We start from the raw sequence: 25,162 nt of genomic DNA, 5'->3' as shown, positions 1-25,162 counted from the left end.
ATCGTCTCCGACACGCGAATCCACGTTACGCCATGTTGTCACGCGTAGATGCTGCGACGAGAGGCAAATGTTGTCCTCGCCGTGTGGTAGTGGAAACAACTTGATGCGCGAACAAAAGTAGCGTGCCTCTCTCCGTTGGGGATCAATTTGACTGGAGTCCAGTCTATTTTGGGCCATTTCGTTACTGTCGTGGGAGTCACGCACTAAATGGCGGCGATTTTGAGCTGGTTTTGGAATTTCAAAAGCGGCTAGTTGCTGAGAATGACGAGGTAGGAGCAAGCACGTTTTAAGAACGCATTCGCTTATCATCCTATCTTTGGTATTTGAAGTCAGAATATAAGTGGTAGCTTTTTTTGTGTGCGAAATTCGAGTCAATTTGAACACATGTCGCACGCCAGTAGCGACCAAGGTTTCCTACCTTGTCATATTATTATGTACGATAAACATGTTACAGTAAATCGACGTAAAATAGCTCAAAATGGCTTGAAATTACGCTGTAACAAAAGCAAACGACACTATTTCATGTTCCGTCAACTTTATTTAAAATTTGCGCTTTTATTTATCGCTCAAAATTTTTCCGTTTAAAACCCATATAAACTCTTATATTTTTAAAGGCCGCCATTTTACTTTAATATATTCAAATTTCATGCTTGGGCCACCTGTGCTCTTTGAAGCTCTCATACGAGCTGGAAATTGTTTCTTTCCTTGATTTTTAAAACTTTTTTATGGTTGATGGGAATCTGTAGATCTTGACAAATGATGCAACCGATCCAGTCTCATTTGATGGATCGGATCAAATTCATTTCCTCTTCGACAAGGAATTACACAACAGTTAAACATCTGCAGGAGGGCATTCTTAAATTCTGAGATTCTGAATGGATAAATTATCACGTTTACAAGCGAATTACTAAATTGTAAAAACTTGATAAAATAAATGATTGTGTTAAAATTAGGGAAATATCCTATAACTTTTAAAGGTAACAACAGATTCATTATTTGGAAAGGAAGCCAGGTAAAAAGAGAAGCCCCTGTAATCATAAACAGAGTCTTTGCTAATCTTGCTTCTCTTGCAGCGTGAATCTGGTTACCCATCGGTGATTTTTGTTTCTTCCAAATAAGAAGGTACGCAGTACACATTATTAACAGTGGCGTGCCCTGAAACAGTATAAAAGGGAAAAGTAAGCTCACTCTTGTTATGACATTAACGAAGCTCATTAATTGCAAAGAAGTGAGCACTACTGCCACGATCCAGGGAATGACAATAGCAAGTATGTAAACACGCAAGTTCAGAGTTCTATGACGAAGGGGCCAACCGATGGCGTACATTCTTTCCATAGATATAACGGCAAGCGTATAGATAGACGTAATACCAGTAAAAATGTCGGCATATTCGTACACGAACCACACCAGTTGATCTGGTCGACCTAAGTACAATAACGTACTTATAGCTATGTAAAGAGGGACAGTCAGCAATCCAACCAATAGGTCGGCGACAGCCAAACTAATCAGCAGAAAGTGAGCACGTTTACAAAGTCTCCTTTTGAGAAATATAGTGATGGTAAGAACATTTCCAATAGTAATTAATGTCGCTAACAATCCAAAACACAAACTCCAGACGAAGTTCCATGAGTTAAAATCCATGACAGAAAGTTGAAAATGGGTTCCTTGTGATACTTGGTGCTTAAATTTCCTGTAAAGAAGAACGAACTGGGATTTACCTCAAGAGTCCTCATGGGCCCGATGAGGATAAGTAAGTAAGTAAACAATTCTGATGTTGAAAAATTCAACATCAACTAAATATAGTTATCTAGCCGACGCTTTGGTATTTCTAAAAAAATACGCTCAAATATTTTCATACAAATTCCCTTAAATGACGAAAATGTTTAAGTCAAAATTAAGAAAAGCTCGCCATATATACTGCAACTTGTTTGTATAGGTAATCACATGATTTCGAGTGCAATTTGGGATAAATATAAAGCACAAGTAAATTTTTCAAAGGCTAACAAAATTGCGCAAGGCCGTAGGGCGAGTGCAATTTGTAGTCTTTGAAAAATTTACGAATGCTTATTTATCCCAAATTACACGAGAAAAATCATGTGATTACTTATTAATAATATTCGTGAAAAAGTTGCGAGAGAATAACATGCGAAAATCTCGTACAAAAACAATTTATTGAAACTCGGCAAATATCATCACGCGTTCATTTAAAACAAGGTCAAAGCCCAAACAACGTACAGGTTCCTCAATGTTTTAAAAGTTTTTTAGTCAAAAAATCTGGCTAAACAGTCAAACGAATTGTCTGAATAAAAGATTCTGGGTTTTACCTCAACCAGAGATTTCCTTCTGCTTCTACTTGTCGAGCGCTTTCAACTTGACGGCCAGCTAAGTGAAGCTGTTTCGCTTTTCATTTCAACACTTCCTTGGACGAAAAAATTCTCTGTCTCGTACAATAGAAAGCCTATAAGTTCTGTTCTCTAAGTACAGTGTCTTTCTAGCTTTGTAAGCATAACTTTGAGGCTTTCTGGTCCATAATATTCGTAAATGTGTTTGTGGTTTTTGAATTCGGCGACTTCGGCGTAAATAAATTTGCTCAAGCAAATCGTGAAGCTTAGTCGGCTTGTAGTTTCGATTTCTTCGGCAATTTCCTTCTCAGGAAACCAGTAATTCCAAAACGAGAACCAAAAACCAGTGCTTTTCAGTGCTATGGTATTTAGAGCTGTTTTCTTGTCCTCTACTGTGCTCAAAACGACAGCCATTTTTTTTACTCGCATCGCGAAGCAGATCCAAACTTCGCGCCATTCAAATCGCGTGGAAGCGTTTGATTGGCCCTCTGTGGCTGCCTTTGTTTATTAACCAATCAAGATGCCGCGTTTGTTTCTTTTTTCTGCACTGAATTTCCTCATTTCTGCATTGAATTTCGACATTTCTGCATCGAATTTCCTAAAAAATGCATTTCTCTAAGCCAATCAGATTCGAGAAATTTTTTGATGTATATTATTAAGGACAAAACAAAGTGTAAATAATAATAAAAAAGTTCATATAAATGGGAAATACCGCAAAGACCTTTTTTGAATGGGAGGTGAGGGGGAGGGTTTTTTTTATCATTTAAAGTAGGGTCGGAAGAGGAATGTTGGAAAGAGTCGAAAAAGTAGAATAGTACAGGTAATATGTCCTGGGATAATAGGTTTATCGGGATGGATCAAACTATGAACAATGGTAAGTTTTGATCTCATTCGAACGTTGTTACGCGCGTGAAAATTAGCTGAAATAGACAAAAAATAGACCAAAAAGATTGCGATTAACAAGACAAGCGACTAAAGGCTTTGAAGCCAATCTGAATTATTTTTATTTAACGCGAAAATAAATAAATAAATAAATAAAAATTAAACTAACAAACTGACCTAGAATACTTCGTCTCTCAGGAAACACGAAAGCCGTCCATGCATTTACTCTGATTTATTTTCAGATTAACCTTCTTTCGCAGAATTCAGCTGTCTTCGATATATCTATATTTTTATTCTATTGTGCGCACGCAGAGACACCGGTTAAATTTGAAAAAATAGAATACAGAACGACGAAAATGAAAATGAAAATGAATTTTGACGAAAACTTGCAGCTGCCCAATTTGCATTTACAAGCGTTTTCTTTATGAAAAGCAATTTTTAGTAATGCTCGACCGCAACAAAATTTTTAAGTAAATTTGTTATTAAAGCTTTTTGATTGTTTTAGCTAGCTTACCTTTTTGAGAGAATGCTTCGAATTTCCTTTTGCAATAATTCGTGATACCGGACACAACAAGCCGTTGGTTGAGCGTAATCACTTTTACCGGTGGTGTTTGATTGTAATAAATATGGCTTGACACTTTGTCAACAAAATTGATGTACTTGACTCATTGCTTTTGCGTATATTAATGCGCAGCTGCTATTTTTGTCGTCACGTAACGCTTCTCACAGCGTTTCGTGACGAGCCCATCTAACGGCTGCAAAGAAGACTACCTCATAAAATAAAACCAAGAACACAAACTTATCAAGTGACCCCACAAAACGTATTCTGTAGAAACCTGTGTAAACATGTAACACGTTCAACACGATTCACTTCATACGTTATTACAGATACAGTTCATATTACCCTATTTTTCCGTGTGTTTGTCGCAATCGATCGCTGAGTTCGACTGTCCGCCATCTTTCTTTTTTTATTCATGAGCGAAACGCGCAACCTAGGGAGAGAGCAAAATACCTGTGGAGAGGTGGGGTGGGGTTGTTGGTTGGAAATGGAGGTGGATCGCGGAAAAAATAGGAAGACTGGCTCCCCTGGCTGATAGCTTCCCTAGCTGATAGCTTCCCTCGGTCTAGTGTTCAAGGGGCGTGCCCGGTTTTTGGCGTCTAAATCGTAATACATTTAGCTATGAATTGAATCACAAGAAAGAAAAGCGTTGGAATTTAATATTATTAGCTTATCGAAATGCATAACAATGCAGCAGCCGGCAAGTAAATCAAGAAATGGATCTATCATACCTTTTTCTCCAGACGTGAGGCCTCGTTTATTGATCTGACATAAACGACCATAGCTCAGCTTAACACAGCTCATATACTAAAACATGCATAAGACAATATTCCAAAAAATCCACATACCAACACAGCCATATTTTACAATAACAACGTAAAAACTATATGAAGTTAAAATTCAAAGTCGTATAAAAAGACAAAAAGGATAAAAAAGAGATAAAATGTTTGGCGTCTCAGTAAGGAAAACATATTTCCCGAATGTCCACTGGCGTTTCCAGATATACAAACAAAACGCTCGATCTTTCTGTCACAGTCCCAGAAATTGACGTTTCGTACAACCTTTCGTTTTGTAGAGCGACTGAAACGAAATTTGCAAGAAAAAAAATACCTTAATCCGGCAAGTGTTCTGAAAAATGAACCTGAGATTGACGTCTATTTTGCTTGCGTATAAAACCTAAATTAAAGGTCTGCCTATTTGTCAGCTGCCCTGCAAATTAAATAATGAATCACCGCCAGTTTAGTTTGATAGCAGGCAGGTCGGTTTTGAGAACAGGCAGGTCTTCTAAGCCAAACATAACTACATATTACAAAGAAAATTAATTGAAAAACTCAAACTGTGCGCAAGCTATTTCCAGAAACACTTTTGGAAAAACGTTCATTAAATACAAACGTAAGTAAAGGTGTTATATGTTTTACATATATTTTGTAAGGGTGCTTCCTATAAATTATATTTTCTGATGTATTACCGGTTCAAGGTTTGTTTTATTCCAGACTGATGTTTGCGGAAGAACATTGCGTTCGATTTCGATTCTGAATCACATGTAGAGCGGATAACTATAAAATCATGATAGTTTGTTCTTAAACTGTAAATAAAAACCTCCCATGCATATCCGTACTTACACTTCCTTTTTATAAAGCCAGTCGTTTAGATCCTTTTTTGCAGAAAAAGGTATGTTGTCGCTCTCCTGCTGGTCATTTATATCTTTTAATCTATCGAAATACCCGCAGCTTTATTTCGCCTTCTTAGTAACTTTGTTTTTCTCTCTAAGCGATTTCCCACTTGTTTGCGATTACTTTAAAATAAACTAGACATCCAGAATCGCAAAGGACACAGGCAATCACCTGAACCAATCAAAAGAATCTCGTGCAAAGCGTGGGAGAACGTCTGTAAGTGGTTTTGATTTTACTCCTGATTGAATAAGAAAGTGGCGCAAGGGTTTTAAACCAGTAATACAAAACTAAAGTAAAAGCGATGGCAGTTCGTTTCTTATTTTTTACGATTGTAGTATTATTAATAGATTTGCCAAGTCACGATAACGCCGAATCGGAAATACATAAATTGATTATCCCAGTTGGGTATACTGCTACAGTTATTTCATTCGCCCTTGGTGTGTATTTACAATAAACTGGGAATTGACTTCTAAAGCATAGCGCTGAAATGATGTAAAAGTAATTATACGAAAGGTTTTCTTCGGATTATATGTTGAGATGTTCACGGAATGAGTAAAAGTAAAGCTTTGTTTTAATTGCCCGTTTTGTAATAGAGAATGCACAGAAATTGGCCAATTTAGAATCGACGAATTCAAGGGGCTAGGAACGATTGAGCTTACTTAAATAAAAAGACCAGTTACTAAATATAGGTGCATCACATGGATTTATCACCTTTGAGGGCGTCCCGGAGACTTCGGGGGTCTTGGGGTGGTTTATCCGCGCGACGCGAAGTAAACCGAGCACCGATTGGGCATACCATATTTATTCGATTAAACGCCTGCCTCGAATAAACGCTGCCCCCGAATAAACGCCGCATTTTAGGGCAGAAAATTTAATAAACGCCGCCCTCGAATAAAGGCCGCATAGTGATGCAGCGTTTATTCGAAAAAATTACTCATAACGCAAATGCAGTAATAATCACGTTTGAGCAAGCCAAAAAACTCCTTGATTGTAACTATGTTTTAAGATATTAAAAATGACTTTTCAGACAAGCACTATAAATGTTTCTGTTTTTAAGATTCAAATGCTCAGTACAGTTACCATACTATTGCTTACAAGAAATATATTGAATTTTAAATAAACGTCGCCCTCGTATAAACGCCGCCCTCGAAATAAACGCTGCACTCGAATCATGAAAATTTAATAAACGCCGCGGTGTTTAATCGAATAAACACGGTGAGACCAGATTTCAAATGGTTCTGAAACTACTCAGGTATTCGGGTGGCATATACAATATGATAATCACAAGCGAGTTTGCATAAAATGAATATATCAGAGCGTGATTAAACCGTTCTATTGCTAGTGGGGATAACGAACTAAAAATATCAGTGGCAAAATAAATAAAACTGCCTACTACATATGGGAGCCACAGCAGTAGGGACACGAATGTCACGATCAGCAATGTCATGGTCAGTTTTCTTTCTCTACTGGCTGCACCATGATGTTGAGGCTGCGCTCCACAACGGACTTTAATAACAATGGACGCGTAAGAAATACAAATAACCAATAGGCAAATTAAATTAAGAGTGACTTTTACGAACGGCCGAGCAAGAATTTGATTTCCTGGCAGAAATTGGAAAATCGATTTTTCTTCGTTTTTTGCTCATTATTAGCTGTAAGGTAGATAAGAAACCTGATGTAGTTTGTTTCCCCTAGAGGTCTTCTAATTTTAAGAAAACAAAGATAATCGATTTCGGTGGTCGAAGTCACAAATTTCCTTAAACTTTTAAACCCGAAATTAGCTATTATGAACACTACTCGCGTTCGCTTACAAAACCGCGCAGAGAAATTTGGTCACTTCCTATCAACATAAAAACTCTTTTTCTTTCGCTAGAATGTAATTTCAGGGCTTTAGCGCAAATCTTCCAACTGAAAAAAATGAACTGACGAGGAATGCTTTTTACGATAACAAAAATTTGAATGAAATAGTAATTTTCAACGGCAGTATTTAGCATTCTTGCTCAAACGTGCATACAGATATTCTTATTAAACATACCTGAGAATTGGCTCGGGTTATTGGAAAGATTCTCACTTAGAGGGCATCAAACTTCGGCAAATTTTCACAGCATGACCGTAAACTGTGTAAATACTTCTAATTGCCAAACGCCACGATAATGAATGTTTTAACCCCAAATGCTCGTCTTTCCTTCTTCTTGCCGAATGTTCCATTGCAAAATTCCCTTTTCAACGAAAGAGTGAGATAAAAAAGCCAACCTGGGTCAATTAAGGTCCATTTTGCAGGAGGACAAAACGGGGTCAAAACAAAGCTGTTCCACAGATAAGCTGTTCTTCATATACTTCCCAGCTGGCTGAGAAAACGCATGATTTCTAAAGAACGAGTCATTAGATTTTCATGAAATTTTACATGTTATATATACTTTATAAAGCAAGAAAACTGCTGATTAAAAAAAAGCCAGCCAGATGGTTTCAATGTTTTTTTCTCATCCAGCTGAAAAGTGCATGAAGAACAGCTTTTCTGTGGAACAGCTTCGTTTTGTCCTCCTGATTTTGATCGCAAAACCTCTTCGCCATTTTGCCACAAAATTAGATTTGTGACTTACGTGACATAATACACGTGACATGAAACACGATATTGTGACGTACGTGAGTCTGCGCAGTAAGAGCTCTGGGGTCGAGAATGTCACGGAGTTAAAATAACGCAAAACAATTCTCCAGCACCGCCAACGCAGTTTGAGGAAGCAAATTGATCGTTCTGGAGTTCTGTACACACTTTCGTCAACAGAAAAGAACCACGATTAAGGAAAATTGCTAAGGATGAAGATGCAAAAGGAATTTCGCGCTTAACAGTTGCTTTGTTGTATTTTGGAGCCAAGAAATGTTTAGCTGTCAGTTAGGCTATTTTGATCGATATCACAACATTTTGTGGGACTACGATGCATTGGTAAATATGCTGCCTTCAAAAACCCGAGCCAATTCTCAGGTATGTCTTAGATAAACATTTACATGTGTGTTTAAACGACAATTGAGAAAATTTGGAGTTATACCACATATTAAATAATTCCGTTGAAAACTGCCGTTTAATTCGACTTTCTAGTATCGTGAAAAGTATTCCCCACCTTTTTAATTATTTCAGTTCGAAGAGTTTTTCTTAAGCCCTGAAATTATATTTTAGCGAATGGAAAAGAGTGTCTCTGTTGATAGAAAGCATCCAAAGTTCTCAATGTGGCTTTGTTTGTGAACGCGACGAGAGTTAACGATAGCGAATTTCGGGTTGAAAATTGTGTCACTTTGAGGCTCCGATCACGAAAACTGACTTTGTTTTTTTTCTCGAAATTAGAAGACTTCTGGGGGGAACAAAATACATCAGGTTTCTTATCTACCTAAAAGCTATTAATGAGCAAAAAAATGAAGGAATTTGATTTTTCAATTTTCTGCCAGTGCAAGCGCGGTTTTTATTTAAAGTCCTTCTTAAATGAATTCCATAAGTAAAAATATTTCTTTTTTGTAAATTTAAATTCCCGCAGAATTGTAGTAGCAATTGATAACAACCCAGCCGTAACCCAAACGGCAGCTATTATAAGTCCGTAAACCCATTTACTCATAACGCGATGTCTAAACGGCCAAAACGTTGCATAGAGCCGTTCTATCGACATCGCAGTCATGTTTGTTAGAGATGCAACAGGAAACAAGACAAGCAATATACCAAGTATATAGAATTTCCGTACTTCAGATAGGTTATACTCCAATACATTTCACGCGGATGCTCTAAGTAAATAGAATACATCATGCGAAGCAAATCCTCCAGCCAACATATCTACAACTGCCAAATTTATAACCAGGTGCGTGCTATGCTTACGGAGATTGCCATTCTTTATAAAAACAATAATTGTAATGATATTGAGTGCCACTATAGCAACAGACTCGGTTAAGCCCACAGCAAGCCAGGTAATACATTCAGGAAACGAAAACATCTAGAAAAGTGGATTTGCTGTTAAAAGTAGTCCTTGTCTATCTGTTGGGAGAAAATACATACCTTAACGTTACTATTGTTAGCAGCTACAGTGGAACCCCGCTTTACGGACACCCGCTTAATACGGACACCCCGGTATTACGGACAGTTTCGTTGGTCCCGACGAAAACCTCATACATTTTCTTTAAAATAAACCCGCTTAATACGGACACCCGTTAATACGGACAACGGACACTTTTCTGTGTCCCGAGTGACAAACTGTCATACATTGTCAACCCCGCTTTACGGACACTGTTTTTCTGTGCACTGTCAATTTTCATTGTCGCGATTATTTTCTTAGTTCGCCCTGGTCAAATAATGACAGAAATCGACGAGTTAAAACGATTTTTTTACAAAGGGTAGCTTAATAGTTAAAAGCGTGACTTGCAAAGGTTTTGTTGAATCTTCAGTCCGCCTGGTTGTGTCATAAGCTAAAAGCTTCCGTGCAAAGTAAAGTTACCGACTTTTTCAAATGAGTTTGTAGAGTTAAAGAACGGTTACGGTCGACAGAGTTTCAGTTTTATAGGAAACTTTGTAGAAAATGTTGTTGCTGATGAAATGCGTTTAATTTCTTGTATATATTAAAGTTTCGACATTTTCAAATAATTCCACTGTTGAGTTTATTAAAGTTTAGTTCGAGTATCTGACTAAATCGTAAGGCTTTCGTAAAAACTATTTATTTTAGTCAAAGATTACACAGTTTGCATTGGTTTCAGTAACAGTACAATTAAACAACGTTTTGTTGCCAAAAGAACGTTTGCTTTCGTCTTTGTGTCGATAAAACATGTAGCTTTGACTTTTTTCTGAGACCCCGCTTAATACGGACACCCCGTTAATACGGACAATTTGGCTTGTCCCCTTGGTGTCCGTATTAACGGGGTTCCACTGTACTAATTTTACCAATTTTAGCGAGTTGGGCAAAAATCGCTAAATTTAGTACTCGCTAAAATTTGTCTCTGTCAAATTTAATTAATACTCGTTAAATTTAAATACCCCCGTCTCACTCCAGAGAAAACAAAATTAAGCAAAGTCGACTTGAAAAGTTCTTTTCAAAATAGATGCCGGTAACTTTGTTCTTTCTGGCAATGCAAATACTCGTTCAATTTCAAGTGAGTTTGTTCTTTTACTGAACACTTACTTCCAATTATGATGACTGTAGTATGTATAGGTTATGATTGTTTATGGCGAGTTGTACTGTTTCGCTGTTATCATTTTTCATTTAATTGTGGCTTGGCATACTTGGCTTCACACTAAGAGTTAAGTTAGTTTCAAGTCAGCACTTGACTCAAGTGCACTTGAAAATCTCAAGTCGTATTTTAGAAAAACTGGCTTCACAGTATATTACTTTAGGTACAAGCCGTCAATCATCTTCAGAATCGTGACAACGCTGCACGCGGCTATTTTTTTTATCCATCGAAGGCTGTAGAGCGACAGCTGAAAGGTCATTATTTTTAATATTTTAAGCCAGTGAACGTTTTTTATTGTTTTTATAATTCACGTTATTTATTTTTTCCTAGTTTCCCTTTTTCGAGAATGAATAATTGGTCATGTCGGGTGTCTTTGTGCATATATCGGAAAGTGTGCGTGTACATCGGACGATAAAAACTAGTAACGAATTACAAAATGATATGTCCAATTCTTTTATGCATTCGCTGGCCGGTTAATATGAATAAAATTGAGAGCAGCATTAATTTTATTGACATATTGACAGACCAAATTTATTCAGCATAAGCTGTTATAACATTCTTATTGTCATATAACATCCGAGAGTTTCGTTCTTCAAACGGTTTGTCCTCTTCATTATCCAGATCTATTGCTTACCCGCAGTTTATTCTTCCATTCAGTAAGGTATATTAAGGTAAGCGATGTTAAAGGAGAAGTTCACTTCAGAATGGCCATTTATTTTTTTTACGCCAATAAAAAGTTTATACAAAGATATATATAAATACTCGAGACTCCTTGTTTCTTCGTAGTGGCATTTGTTTGTTAAAATGCCTGTTTGTGCAGCTCCATTTTGCTCAAACAGAGCTCCAAAAAATACAAAAAACAAGGAGTTTCGACTATTAAAATTTTCCCGCCAAACTTCAGGCTGAGCTCTTTGACGTTACGCATACATTACCAGCTCCAAGATGGCGGCGTTCAGTTGTGGAGTTTTGGGAAAGATTTCGTAGGGTTATAGCGAACGTTGGAGGCTGAAATTTTGGTGAATAACATATCTTTGTGTAAACTTTTTATTGGCGTAAAAAAAATAAATGGCCATTCTGGAGTGAACTTCTCCTTTAAGCAACCGGTCCGAGAATTCTAATCTCCATTATTTTCCTCTTTGTGAGCTAGCGGCGATCTCGAAAAGCAATTTGATGGGATGTTACTGGGATAAGTTTTAATAAAAATGTACAGAATCCATATATAAGACACTTTAGAAAGTGTTTAAACTTGTATGGAACCAATGAATGAAACGACGTGTAAAAGGAGCGACAGAGAACGTTCTTACCAAAATATTTCTCACACAACGTCCTTAGTGGATGTCATCATCAAGAATACAACTGTAGCTTAAATAATTGTGCTAGAACGAACCTAACTACTACATGGATCAAGTCCGCTGAAGAAGAAGACAGGACCTGCTGTTTTCATCACATGAATAGTTTTTACAATTTACTATAGTTTTTAAATTTTAACAATGAACAAAATATGTTTTCTACTCGGGAGCGTTCACTCGAGTCATATCAAATAGTTGGTAAATCTTCTTAATATATATAGCGGTAAAGGCCCCTCAATTTTCTTTATTTTTCGCAAGTTCACGCCAAACTTGTAAAGAGACTAATTTACAGACAATGTGGGTTATCTTTTAGGAGATTAATTCGATAATTTAACACCATTGTTTGTCTGGTGAAGAAAAGAAGCTTCCTTTTTTCCTGTTTCAAAATAGAGAACGTCTCTTTTTAGAAAAAAGGCAGATCTTGTGCGAAAGATGGATAGAAGTCAATATATTTCTTAAATACAGATCCTGTCAAGCTATCAAACTTATGTTTCTCGTTGCAGTGTGAATTTTTTCCAAAAGTAAGACGATTCACCAGGAAGGACTATTCGTCGAAATGGTGGGTTGAAGAATTTTTAATCTTTTTCCTGGTTATTAACACTTTTGATCCTCTCCTTTTGGAAAAGATATTTTTTTCTTGGTCCTGATAATTACCAGTTGAGAAACAAAGTGGTTGAAATGAGTTATGTGTTGCACGCATGATTGGTAATCGCACATCACGTTACTCGCGAAGCGTCTAGTAACATGTTAGAAAATTTAAGTTTAAATGATCAAACTAAAAGAAACGTATTGCCCATCTTCAGTTGAATTCTGGCGTATTCGATATTTAATGTCCGTGCAAAGAAAACAAAAGCTGCGAAGAAGTGGTGCTGTTTTATAGCGGTTTTAAAATCTAAAAGTATATATATTTGACGATATTAGCATTTTTTATATCATATTTATTCAACACACCCAACAGTTTATTTTGCTTTATAAACAGCTGTTTTTTCCTTGGTAAAAATATGTTGGAAAGAAATCCTGAAGTTATTTCCTTAAGGAAAATTAAAAAAATGAAGGTGATCTTTTTGCCGTGAAGAATATCACACCAATTGTCAGTTAGTCTTGAAAGTTTAATTTTCTTTTACATTTGAAGAAAAAAGAAGATATTACCATACTAATAAGTTTGTCCTCAAAGACGTTGAGGCTGGGAGTTTTAATAAGTTGCCTATCTTATTAAATTCAGATTCAAACACCTTCACGCATTTTTCTCAGTTTAATTTTGCAGTTTGAGTTTTGAATTTTGAAGGGAAACACAGCTAATAATGTAGGTTAAAGACTTTTTAAACGTTCTTTTCTATAATTTCGGAGATTCTTACTTCTCGTTTTAATGTGTTTTTATTATTCACAGCTTTATGTTAAAATAGATCTAGAATCAGATAATAAGGGTGCATTTTAATTGAGAACTCACCATAATAATATACAACTGACTCAAAATAACTGGAAGTTGGGAATATTAATTATTCCGCTCTCTGTCTTACCAAATTTAAATTCCATTTTGAATTTTTGATGGTAAAGTAAAACCAAAAAAAGAAAGTTTCGTTGATCTTCGTAGGCCAAACAAGTAAGTATTTTTTGAAAGAAAACTCCTTAAAGACTTTTTTTAGTCAAAAAAGCTAAAAGAATGAGACTGAAAAAAAAAAATGGTTAGCGACTATTTAACTGTTGGACAAAATTATTAAAAATAACACCTGTTTTTTTTAATTAGTACGACGGATTAATTTAAAAACTTTTGCGAGTAGATATCCTCGGTAGAATAGAAAAGCATTTATGAACATAAATTGTAAAAGCACCTTCTTCTCCGGGAGCGCTCCGGAGTTCGGCACGCTAACCATGGGTCAGTCATTAGGCCACCGTAACCAGGTACGCAATATTAACTAGAGCCTTGACACGATGAAAGCAAGGATATTAAGTTTTGTGGGTCGATGGCTATGATTGTGTATTCAGTATTAAAAATAATTTGCAAGCTTTTGTTTGATCCAGCCTAATTGTCTGGTGTATTGCCCTGGAGTTCAATACAATAGGTTAAATATAAACCTTTTATTCTTCCTTAATTTAGGGTTCGTTTCCATATTAAATGTGGAAGGCGCGGTGGTCTAATGGTTAGCGCGCTCGACTCCGAGTCGAACGGCCGGGTTTAAGGCCTGGACGGGTCGCTGCGTTGTGTTCTTGGGCAAGTTTCTTTACTCTCACAGTGCCTCTCTACACCCAGGTGTATAAATGGGTACCGGCGAATTTACTGCTGGGGGGTAACCCTGCATTGGACTAGCATCCCATCCAGGGGGAGTAGCAATACTCCTAGTCGCTTAATGCTACGGAACCCGGGATAAGCTCCGGCTGTATGGGCTACTTGGCTCGGACACAGACTTTACCATTCCATATTAAATAGTCAGAATGTGTGGGAGCGATGTGTTTACGGAAAAAGATCAATCATGTATTTTACTTAAGCACGCACACGTACGCACAAAAAATATGCATAAATGGAAAACCGCCTTTTCGATAGAGCGGTGCGGCGCTTTAATTAAAACTCAGAAATAGAACGATTTCTAAAGTATAGAAGTTAATTGTCTCACTAACATGTTAATCAGTAGCGCAAATTTTCTCTCAAAAATTTTTATAGTAGACCTTTAACTTCAACTTGCCTTGTTCTAACATTCAACTTACGGTTAATTTCCACTAAGGTTAATTTATACATACTCCGAACGTAAATTTAAAGCCTCGAGAAGTTATTCCTGCTGACGTCAAAATAGTTTCGTCCATAATTAAATAAAGATTTTACGAACTAACCTGAATTTTAGTCGTCTTCTCTGATCACCAGAGAATTAGACAGCTGAAATTCAAACTAATTACGAGGATGGATTTAAGAAGACGTCAATAACTATTATTAAAATACACAGAAATGAAGAAAACTGGGTAAAGACGTCAAATTTGGTTGACATATTGTCAAACCATATTTATTAACACGCCCACTAAATACTCATTTAAGCAGTTTATTTTGCTCCGTGAATGGCTAGGTTACTCTGATATAACGATTTATTTCCAAGAAATTTTGAAGTTTTTTTTTCCGCAATAAGGTAGGTTAAGTTAGTTAAAATAAAAGAAAGGTTTAGTAGCAATTTATATATACGTTTTGTTGCGGTTGAGTACTAAATGATTATGTTTTTCCTTGCAGTGTGAATTTGTCCTTTCTGCTATTCGCTGTGAGGGCTTTACATTAACAAGTAAGTTGAAGTCTGTTGTAGTCGATGAGTTTTTTTTGTTTTTGTTTTTGTTTTTTTTCTTTTAATTATAAGGTGAATTTGCACTGGCACGTAATTTTTATACTACATAGCTGGTTCGACGTTTCCAGAGGCAATCCGTCAGACCAACCCGTCTTACTCTATAGACTTCCTTTAATCTACGGGATTTACAACACTTTAATAATTGCACAAAAAATAATGCCGATTAAACTGATATCTATTGATAAACCAAACCTATAAGGCTGGGATGCAACTCAAACTAGCCAACAAATGTTAATAAACCAAACATGCAAGAAAAAAAGTTGTATGTAGATGTAAATTCAGCAGCTGCATCTTTCTGTCAAAAGGGTTTGGCGTCGAAACCTTCGGTGGTGGTGTTGTAAATAACAGATTTTTTACTTTCCTTTGTTCTTTAATTTTTTCATGAGTTTAAGTATACAAACGCAAAATAAAACTTACGAAATACATCGAAGGTTCGAGTTCGAGTATGCAAGAAAAGTTGAACATCAAAAAAAAAAAAATACAAACTTCCTTTTAAAGCCAAGACTCAGCGAACATTGTTAAACAGCGTCTTAACAACCTAAGCTTAAAGATCAAGACCAATTTTTGTCAGCCGGAAATTACAGGAAGACCTCAAAGTGCAAGAAATCAAGCCAGCCATTGTTAACCAACAATGCTTAGTTTATAAATTTCAAAGTGGTCTGTGTGATGCGGGCTATGTTGGTTACACTCGAAGCCACTTTCACCAACGTGCTGACGGACATAAACAGAAAATGTCGTTCATTTACAAGCATTACGTGGACGATCACAATGTTCCAATGCTTGCGTCTCTGTTAAATCAATTTCACGTGCTTGCAAAGTGTAAGAAAAAAATGGATTGCCTTATCAAAGAGATGCTTTTCATCCGCAAGCTGCGACCAATCCTTAACGTGCAAACGGACTCTGTCCGTGCAGACGTATTCATCTAGGTATTTTTCCTCTATGCAAATTTAGAAACTCTTTAACGACATCGCATATTTAATTTTATTGTTAGTCTTGAGAATGGCGTCAAGATGATGCCGAAACGTCGACTGATAACTATTATATTATCATTGTTTAAACAGGGGCTTTCCTTTCTTTTGACAGAAAATTTAATCTCCAAGTATCACAAGGAATCCAATCCCAGCTGTCATGGATATGAACTCATGGAACATCATCTGGAGTTTGTGTTTTGGATTGTTAGCGACATTAATTACTATTGGAAATGTTCTTACCATCACAGTATTTCTCAAAAGACGATTCCGTAAACGTGCTCATTTTCTGCTGATTAGTTTGGCTGTTGCTGATTTACTAGTTGGGTTGCTGACTGTTCCTCTTTACATAGTTATTAATACAATACTGTACTTAGGGCAACACTTTTTCCTGGTGTACACTTTTATTGACATTCTTACTGGTGTAACGTCTATCTATACGCTTGCTGTTATTTCGTTGGAGAGAATGTATGCCATCGGTTGGCCTGTTCGTCATAGAACTCTGAACTTGCGTGTTTACATGTTAGGTGTTGTTACACCTTGGATTCTGGCAGCAATAGTCACTTCTTTGTTTGTTATGAAATTCTTCAATATCATTGCGTATGAAAGCTTCACGTACCCCCTCATTTTGTTTCAGAGCACGCCTCTGTTGGTTATGTGTACCGCGTATTGTGTTATTTGGAGGAAACAAAAGTCATCGACGATGGGTAACCAGAATCACGTGGCAAGAGAAGCAAGATTGGCAAAGACATTGTTTATGATTACAGGAGCTTCTCTTTTATCCTGGCTCCCATTTCAAATTCTCAACCTGTTAGTAAATTTTGGTGCAACTAGGCATTTCCTTTATCTTAACTTGACTGTTAATATCATTAAGATTTTACAATTCAGCAATTCGCTTGTAAATGTGATAATTTATCCATTGAGAATTTCAGAATTTAAGAATGCCCTACTGCAGACGTTTCACTGCTGTGTAGTTCCTTGCCAAAGAAGAAATGAAGTTGTTCCGATCCATCAAGTGAGACTGGGTCAGCTGCATCATTCACCAAGTACTACAGGTTCCCAACAATAAGCGACTTTTGACATGGAAAGCAAAATTTCACTTCCCTTCAAGAGATGCCACCATTAAACATCAGACGTACAAAGGAGGGCGTTGGGGGGAGGGGGGTGGGGGGGGGGGGGTGGTGGTATTGGGCTTTTCTCGTAATTTTAAAAAAGAGGATTTCAATTTATGTAGCTGAGACTTTTAGTAGCTGCTCATTCATCTTTTGCGGAAATTTTGATTTGTCAACTCTGTGTCCATGGTTTGACATTTCCACGACAACCAAATAATTTCATGCAGGTTTGGCCAGTAACGACTTGTTTTGAAATATTTTTCAATTTATCCAGTTTTCTTTTTCAAGGAAAATCGCACAATTTGTATAATTTTACACTTCATTATCATTCTGGCTTGATTTTGTATTAATTTCCGTTTTTCTCGCTATCTAAGAAAATAGTGAAATCCAAGATGGCAGATCCAAGATGGCCGATTCAATGACGAAAAAAAACAACAACAAAAATTGCGATATTTGTAGAGCAAGCTCAGGGTTAAATTTTGCTGACTTTAATATGGAGAAAACCTTGGGGAGGGGAGGGGGAAGGGTTCATCGGATTAAAATTCCTATGGGATAAAGATGCTTAGTGGTCATCCATTACATTGATACTATTAGGTGTTTGCATCTATCCCGAGCTGCAGAAGTATTTTTTCATGTTGCTGGCATTGTGAATTCGCCACTTTCACATTTCCGATACTACACTTTGTTTGCTCCCCGCCTTCCTCATTCTTCACCCCCAAAAATGCATAAGCATTGTTGTGGGTCATACAGTCGTCGCAAGCGAAACTTAAATTATACTGATGTATGCAAAATAAGTGAACTAATGACGCATGGTACCGTGTAAAAAAATGCTGCTGGTTTACGTAGGATCTGTGAAAGATATTATCAGCCAAAATAAAGAAATAAGCCAATATAAAGAAATAAGCAAGGCTGATACCACGTAGAACACTTAGCGACAGCGGCAAAGCACAAAATAAAAGCCAAATACAACCGTGGACAGCTATTTCGACTTGGTCGGGGTCTCGTTAGCACGGTGTAGCAGCTAAAGAGTAGAACAACCCGCGCGAAGGCCAGTTGTCGTTTTCGAGGTAGGGGTGAAGAAGCAAACAAAGTATATTATGGGAGATGTGGAAATAGTGAATGACCAGCCCCAATCTACAGCGTGTTCACGGGTTCCATATACTGAGGTGAATAGTTGTTTTAGGGTGCGTTTCTTTGGGAAAAATCCAAATCCGGATTCTTGATCCAAAAACGGATTTTGCGTTTCTTTACCTATATCCGAAAATGGATTAATCTTGGATCAATGATCTGAAGAATCCACACTTCGAGTGGATACATCAGATCATATCTGAATCCGGATTTTTAGGATTCATGATCCGTTCGTTTCTTTGGGAACGGGATTCGAAAAAGTACCTTGGCCCAGCGGCCTTTGCTGTGAAAATACAGATTCGCTCTTTGTAAACACTGCCATACGGAAAGTTTTAGGCGGTTATTTCGATCAAAATACAAAAATATTTCACGATAAAAGGAAACGGTAGCTTCATATAGGTATGTAGTATCATTTTAAACGGGATACAGGTTTTAGAACAGCCACTGTGTGCCTACGGAAGCTGTATCCTTTTGAAATTGTCACGAGTGAAATTTGCACTGATCATTTCGCAATCATTCTTCGCGCTCAGATGCTTTCTCGCCACATTGTGCTTAACGCTAAAGAAGATCCACTTCGACGTGTGGTTTTTGTAAAAGATTTTGTATGCTTAAATTATTTTAGCTAGGATACATTCGACGAAAAATAAATTTGTGCTGATATTTTATGTTCCGTGCGAAATGTGTTTACGGGGTTGTCATGGCAAAAAATCCGTTTTCGGATTCTTCGTTTCTTTGGGAGCAAAGTATCCGTGTGATCTGAGATCAATGATCCAATTTTGGATTTTCCCAAAGAAACGCACCCTTAGTATATACAAAAAAACAGTGAGATAAATATAGCCAGAAAGGCTGATTTTGACTAGTTTGTTGCTGTAAAAGATTATAATTTTCGCGCGCGCGTTGCTCGGAGGTGAATTGCATGTGATATTCGGAGTTTGAGTAGCCAATCAGCGCGCGCTATCTACTGTTTTAATTTAGTAGATACTAAATTTGTTTATTACATTGTAGAGAATTTGAAGGAGGTGTGGCCAAGTTGACTTCGATTCAATGTTTGTCATATGCATGTCTACTTTTAAAACCTTTGAAAGAAAAACATTTTACCGGGTTGTTACCTTTGTAGTATTGTAACTGGTAGTTCTAATTGTAATATAGAAAATTAATACTTAAAAAAAACTCAACGTAGACACGAATCCAACTGGCAGGAGGCTGACCCGTTTGATATTTAAATTATGTAGACGAAAAGTTGGAGGCCTTATGCGTACCATGACGCAATGAGGGCCGCCGATGTAAGATGTTGAACTCTGGCTACAGAGAACAAATTAACTTATGGGTGAAAAACCAACGACTTATACGATTCGGTCACGCTGCTTCTATTGAAATTGAAAGAAATTCGGAGATCTTATCTCATAAAGGAATTATATATTCTTTACCAAGGTGTACTTGTTATGTAAAGCAACTGTTTGGAATTGATTGTTACAGGTTGCAGCTCCGCTGAATTCCTTTTCGTAAACGGCTGATGCCGTTATTTCAAGCATCTGTTGACATCATTGGTTCCCAAGCTTTTTTGGAATGAATGATGCCATATCTGCTCTAGTTTAGGCCTCGACTAAATTGAAACTATGCTCTGCTTATTTTATGATGTTAAGACCAGACAAGGCGATTATTAAATTAAGTTAGATTCGTGCTTAGGCTAGGAATAGGCATAGGGTCAGCTATTATAGATGTGAAAGTTAAGAATTATTTCCATGTGTTATGCACTAAACTGACACAAAACTGAAATTGAAAAAAAATTAAATGATAACTTGATGATTAAAATTAAGGCACGTCTTTCATTTATTGTAATTATTTCCAAATATACTGTATTTAAATTGCATTCTCGCTGTTATAAGACATCTTTGATTTCTGATGATCAAAACTTTGATAGATGTTTTACTGCATGTTTCATGCTATAAGACATATTTGACTAAAGCATTGCTGTACATAAGTGAAAATAAAATGAATGTTAAAAATCAGTGTCTCGTGGTTTAACGTTTTGCATATCCTAGCTAACAAGCAGGAACCGCGAAGAGGGAGGGACTGGGGGGAGGTGGGGGGGAGGGGCTTTAGGCGCTCCCAACTTTTTTACAGTAACAAGAAAAAATTGTAATGATTAAGAAAGAAACGAAAAAAATACTAAAAATATTTCATTTCTGGATACCGTATTACGGATTTAGTTTATAAAGGACGAAAGTACCAAAATAAACTCGCCTTCAACAGTTGTCTTAAAAGTGTTCAGTTATAGGCAATAATGTTAGGCTACTACACGATTGTCATCATTTATCCGTTCTCCAAGTGGAGAATTGGGCCGTAAGCTCTCTGCCTCCAGGCTGTTCTGTCCTCCACAGCCGATGCTGCTGCTGCCCATGTTCTTAAACCTTTCTTTTCCAGCTCCCTTTCGACAGTCTTTTTCCAAGTCTCGCGCGGTCGACCCCGTTTCTGTTTGCCTTCAGGTACCCATGTGAGAGCATCCTCGGAGACCCAGGGGCAGTTTGTGGGGCGAAACGAAGGGAAACCGGGATGAAATCGTAGCGGCGAAAGTTTTCAAGCACGGCACGAAGTGCCCCTGGGCAACGTGTCTCTCCAGACCATTTCCAAACGGCTCTCCGAATGCTGGCTCCCGATTGGGCAGAAAAAAACCTTTGTATTATTCTGCCCAATCGGCGAGCAGTAACTTGGGAATCACTTTCGTGTGTTCTTACACGCCGTCTACTGTGTCCGCCATACTTGTGTCGTTCGTTCGCCAAAGCTCTGCATGCGAGGGAAATTTCCATTTAGCTTACATCCGATAGCCCCCCAAAAAAATCAGGGAATCTTTTCCGATGTCAGAGAGAAAAATATATTTCAAGATCGACGGGAAAATTTTCGTTTGGACTGATCAGAGGTATCGTAAATACTGGCTTGTTTATCGATCGCCCGCTCGATTGTCAGAGCTTGTAGGTTTCAAATTATTTCCTTATCCGAGCTTCTTATTTTAATAGTATCGCTATTTAAGGCTTGTACATTTGGATTCTAGCCTTTCCTTACAATTTTCTCGGCTAACTGAAACTTTCCCGTATTGCTTGGACCGGACAAGTATGCCAAACAGCCGCCAATGCATCACACCGTGAGAGGTATTTTAATGTTCTTGTACGGGCGAAGCCATAACATTTTTCTGAATTGTCAAAAGTTTAAATATTTTTCCATGTATTTTTTTTCAACGATCTTAAACCTGAGCAGAAATTGATTAGTGAAAATTTTGTTGGGAAGGATATATTTGCTGCCTTAGCTATCGAATGATAATAAAATAATTATTTTTGCTGAAAAATATAACCGGGGTTTTGTTCGTCTGCAAAGCAGGCTAAGATTTGCCTAGCGATTATAGAATTGGAGTTATGTATGTCGAGGGTTTCTCCTTTGAGTTAGATTGTTAAAGATCAGGTTAATTGCTTTTAAATCCAGGCAGAATGTAGTTGCTGTTGTCTGTGACAAAGTTCACCCTGTAGTCCAATTTAGTTCAATTTAGATGACTTGTGTACGAAGGTGACAAGAATATAAACCCAGCCTACTGTCAAGCCAAAAATACAAGCAGCATAGGTACATATGCCTGCTGTGTAGTCTTAAAATAATAATAATAATATATTTTAACAGGTTGACCCCTTCAGTTGCAGGACTGGTATCAACAGGGGCCCTGTGTAAAATAAAATAAATTAAAAATAAAAGAGAGTATGTATAAAGAAATACAAAGAAACATACAAGCCACTGGTAATTTGCATTAGTATGTAATAGAAAATATTATTACACTGACTGTTGTCTTTATTTCAATACCAGTAACATCTAATTTCATTTATTTATCCAGCAGGGAAAAGGGAAGGTGCTAGTTGTTACATTTTCTTGGGGTGAGTCCAGGGTGGGGAATTGGGACTTCAAGCTATGGGGATGATTGTATGGAGTCAAAACTTAAAGCCCCTAAAAATCCTTAGGACTTCAAACAAAGCCCAAAGAATCCTTGAACCAAAAATGAACCCCAGAAATTTCACATGCCAAATTGTATTTCCAGGAACAGGGAATGCACTTTCCAGACTATCTATATACCCAGTTTAATACCACATGCAATGTAAAGCAATACCTTTGTTATTTATTAACTCAGCGAAAAAAAAAGAATCAGATGTCTACAAATCTAAATATATGTAACAGATTTTAAAATGAGCAGAAAACTGTACAAATTAGTTTTCATGGGAACTTTATCGCACAAAGCACACTACCCAGATGGTGCTGAGATGAAGCCTGTGAAAGGAATGGTGTCAATGTACCACAACATCACTTTACCCTCTATTCAAAAGCATGTGTTGCTATCACTTAAGGGTCCTGATTGGTAAAGCCAGAATTGTAATTGCAACAAATCCTCCTAGGTTTGATCATAAGGGATTGCCTCATAGCATCAACTATGAGTCTCCCTGTGATTAAATCATATGTGCAAGAATTGGGAGAGGGAGGTAGAGATGTTCATTCATCTGAGGCACTTTTATTATTTCATGATAAGGGATACAACTTCAGCAAAGTGAACCTGAAATGTTTACGTATGTTAAGTCCACCTCTTGTAGACAAAAACAAATACTTGCTTTCTTTGAAAATACTAAGAAGTCTTTCAGAACAAAAATAATATGTTGTGATTTCTGTGCAAAAGAATGTGACTGTGGACAAAAGTGCCCACAGAACTTGGGGAGTACGATTTCAATGTTGTCCCTCAGAAATGTAAAATAGGGTGAAAGAAAAGCACTTAGTTTTACTAAAGGAGTTTCAAGAAAGTATGTACAAGGAAGTGCTGAAATCAAGTCAAGATTGTTTTGTTTCAAATGTCGACCGAGTTACATGACTGTTTCAATAAATAGTTGAACAAACTCCTCCTAATAATAATTGTTGAACAAACTCCTGTCTTAAGTGTTCAACATGCTATCAAAGTATAAGACTGGGTACGATTTCCGCACAGTATGTATGGAGTTGTGCAGAAATCTTGCCTATGTAAAGAAAAGTACATACAGATCGATCTACCCATGATGGATCAACCCATTAAACAGCTTCGCTGTTTCATAATGAAAATCTGTTTGGCATACTTGTCCCGTCCAAGCAATACGGGAAAGTTTCAGTTAGCCGAGAAAATTGTAAGAAAAGGCTAGAATCCAAATGTACAAGCCTTAAATAGCGATACTATTAAAATAAGAAGCTCGGATAAGGAAATAATTTGAAACCTACAAGCTCTGACAATCGAGCGGGCGATCGATAAACAAGCCAGTATTTACGATACCTCTGATCAGTCCAAACGAAAATTTTCCCGTCGATCTTGAAATATATTTTTCTCTCTGACATCGGAAAAGATTCCCTGATTTTTTTGGGGGGCTATCGGATGTAAGCTAAATGGAAATTTCCCTCGCATGCAGAGCTTTGGCGAACGAACGACACAAGTATGGCGGACACAGTAGACGGCGTGTAAGAACACACGAAAGTGATTCCCAAGTTACTGCTCGCCGATTGGGCAGAATAATACAAAGGTTTTTTTCTGCCCAATCGGGAGCCAGCATTCGGAGAGCCGTTTGGAAATGGTCTGGAGAGACACGTTGCCCAGGGGCACTTCGTGCCGTGCTTGAAAACTTTCGCCGCTACGATTTCATCCCGGTTTCCCTTCGTTTCGCCCCACTAACTGCCCCTGGGTCTCCGAGGATGATGTGAGAGCAATTCGTGGAGCATCGTAGAGAAAGTTGTGGCTTCAAGCAATACTTTTACAGCAAAATTTTAAGCGTTAAACGCGTAAATGTTTAATTTTAAATGCATTTTCGGTATCTGGGAGAGATCGAAATCGAAATTACCCCGGGGAAGCATGCCCCCCTAGTAACACGTTCGCGTTTAGCCCCCCCCCCCCCCCCCACTAAAATTTTTGCTGCGCGGTGCCTGACAGGTGGATCTGAACTCGTTTCTACAACAACTGATTTTCATCACTTTTGCTAATCTCAAATAGCTACTTTATTTCATACTATAGCTTCGTTTCGGTTTTAACTTGACAACCCAACAAAACTCATCGCGACTGAACATTTAGAATGCCCTATATTTGCTATGCGCGTTATTTTACTGGCTTCTCCCCACGAACTTTTAAAGGGCGGACGTACTGATAGTGTCAGTTACTCATGCACGCGACAAAGTTGGTTCATGCTTTAACGTGCACTATCGAGTTATGGTCCACGCGGAAGGTTTGGAGAGCCCAAAATTAATTTTAGAGGCAGCTGAGTTGCTTGAGGCGATATTCGAGAGCAACTCTAGCTTCTTGAGTGCTCTCAAAACTTCCCGTAAGTGCATAGCTAAAAGCATAAACCAATTGTTTCAGAACACATAGTTTTACCTCGCTCTTACTCGACCTAACTCGGGCCACTCTTGCGAGAAAAAAAAAACTTTATGGCGATGCAATTTGCTTACGCTATCAGTATGCCCTGCTGGTTTTTATAGTTCAGCACTAATTTTTCTCTAATTCTGATTGGTTTAAATTGAACACATGACGCGATAGTTTTCATCTTCTGAGAGACACTTTTTAAACAATATAGTTTTCTGTCGAGGAACGGTCGGCTGAAAGTTGCC

The 25,162-nt window shown here is 37.5% G+C and overlaps 3 protein-coding genes and 1 pseudogene across 3 annotated transcripts in view; 2 read left to right on the top strand and 2 right to left on the bottom strand.

Annotated features, from left to right (window-relative positions):
* LOC144647798 (sphingosine 1-phosphate receptor 2-like) overlaps positions 1–25,162 on the top strand; it is a 276,150-nt gene that overhangs the window by 105,326 nt on the left and 145,662 nt on the right. The gene's annotated exons all lie outside the window — the stretch shown is intronic.
* On the bottom strand, positions 724–1,641 carry LOC144648041 (adenosine receptor A3-like). The gene has a single exon (XM_078507686.1). It carries the CDS (start codon positions 1,639–1,641, stop codon positions 724–726), a length of 918 nt encoding a protein of 305 aa, XP_078363812.1.
* Positions 6,685–9,498, bottom strand: LOC144648040 (uncharacterized; annotated as a pseudogene).
* LOC144647825 (adenosine receptor A3-like) lies at positions 16,438–20,396 on the top strand. Its single transcript, XM_078507538.1, has 2 exons — positions 16,438–17,341; positions 19,532–20,396. The coding sequence occupies exons 1-2, from the start codon at positions 16,447–16,449 to the stop codon at positions 19,558–19,560; spliced, it is 924 nt and encodes a 307-aa protein (XP_078363664.1). The 5' UTR covers positions 16,438–16,446; the 3' UTR covers positions 19,561–20,396.

The sequence above is a fragment of the Oculina patagonica genome, chromosome 4, assembly GCF_052425735.1.
Source record: "Oculina patagonica isolate OP01 chromosome 4, crgOcupat, whole genome shotgun sequence".
NCBI lineage: Eukaryota > Metazoa > Cnidaria > Anthozoa > Scleractinia > Oculinidae > Oculina > Oculina patagonica.
This window is presented reverse-complemented; position numbering and strand designations above follow the sequence as displayed.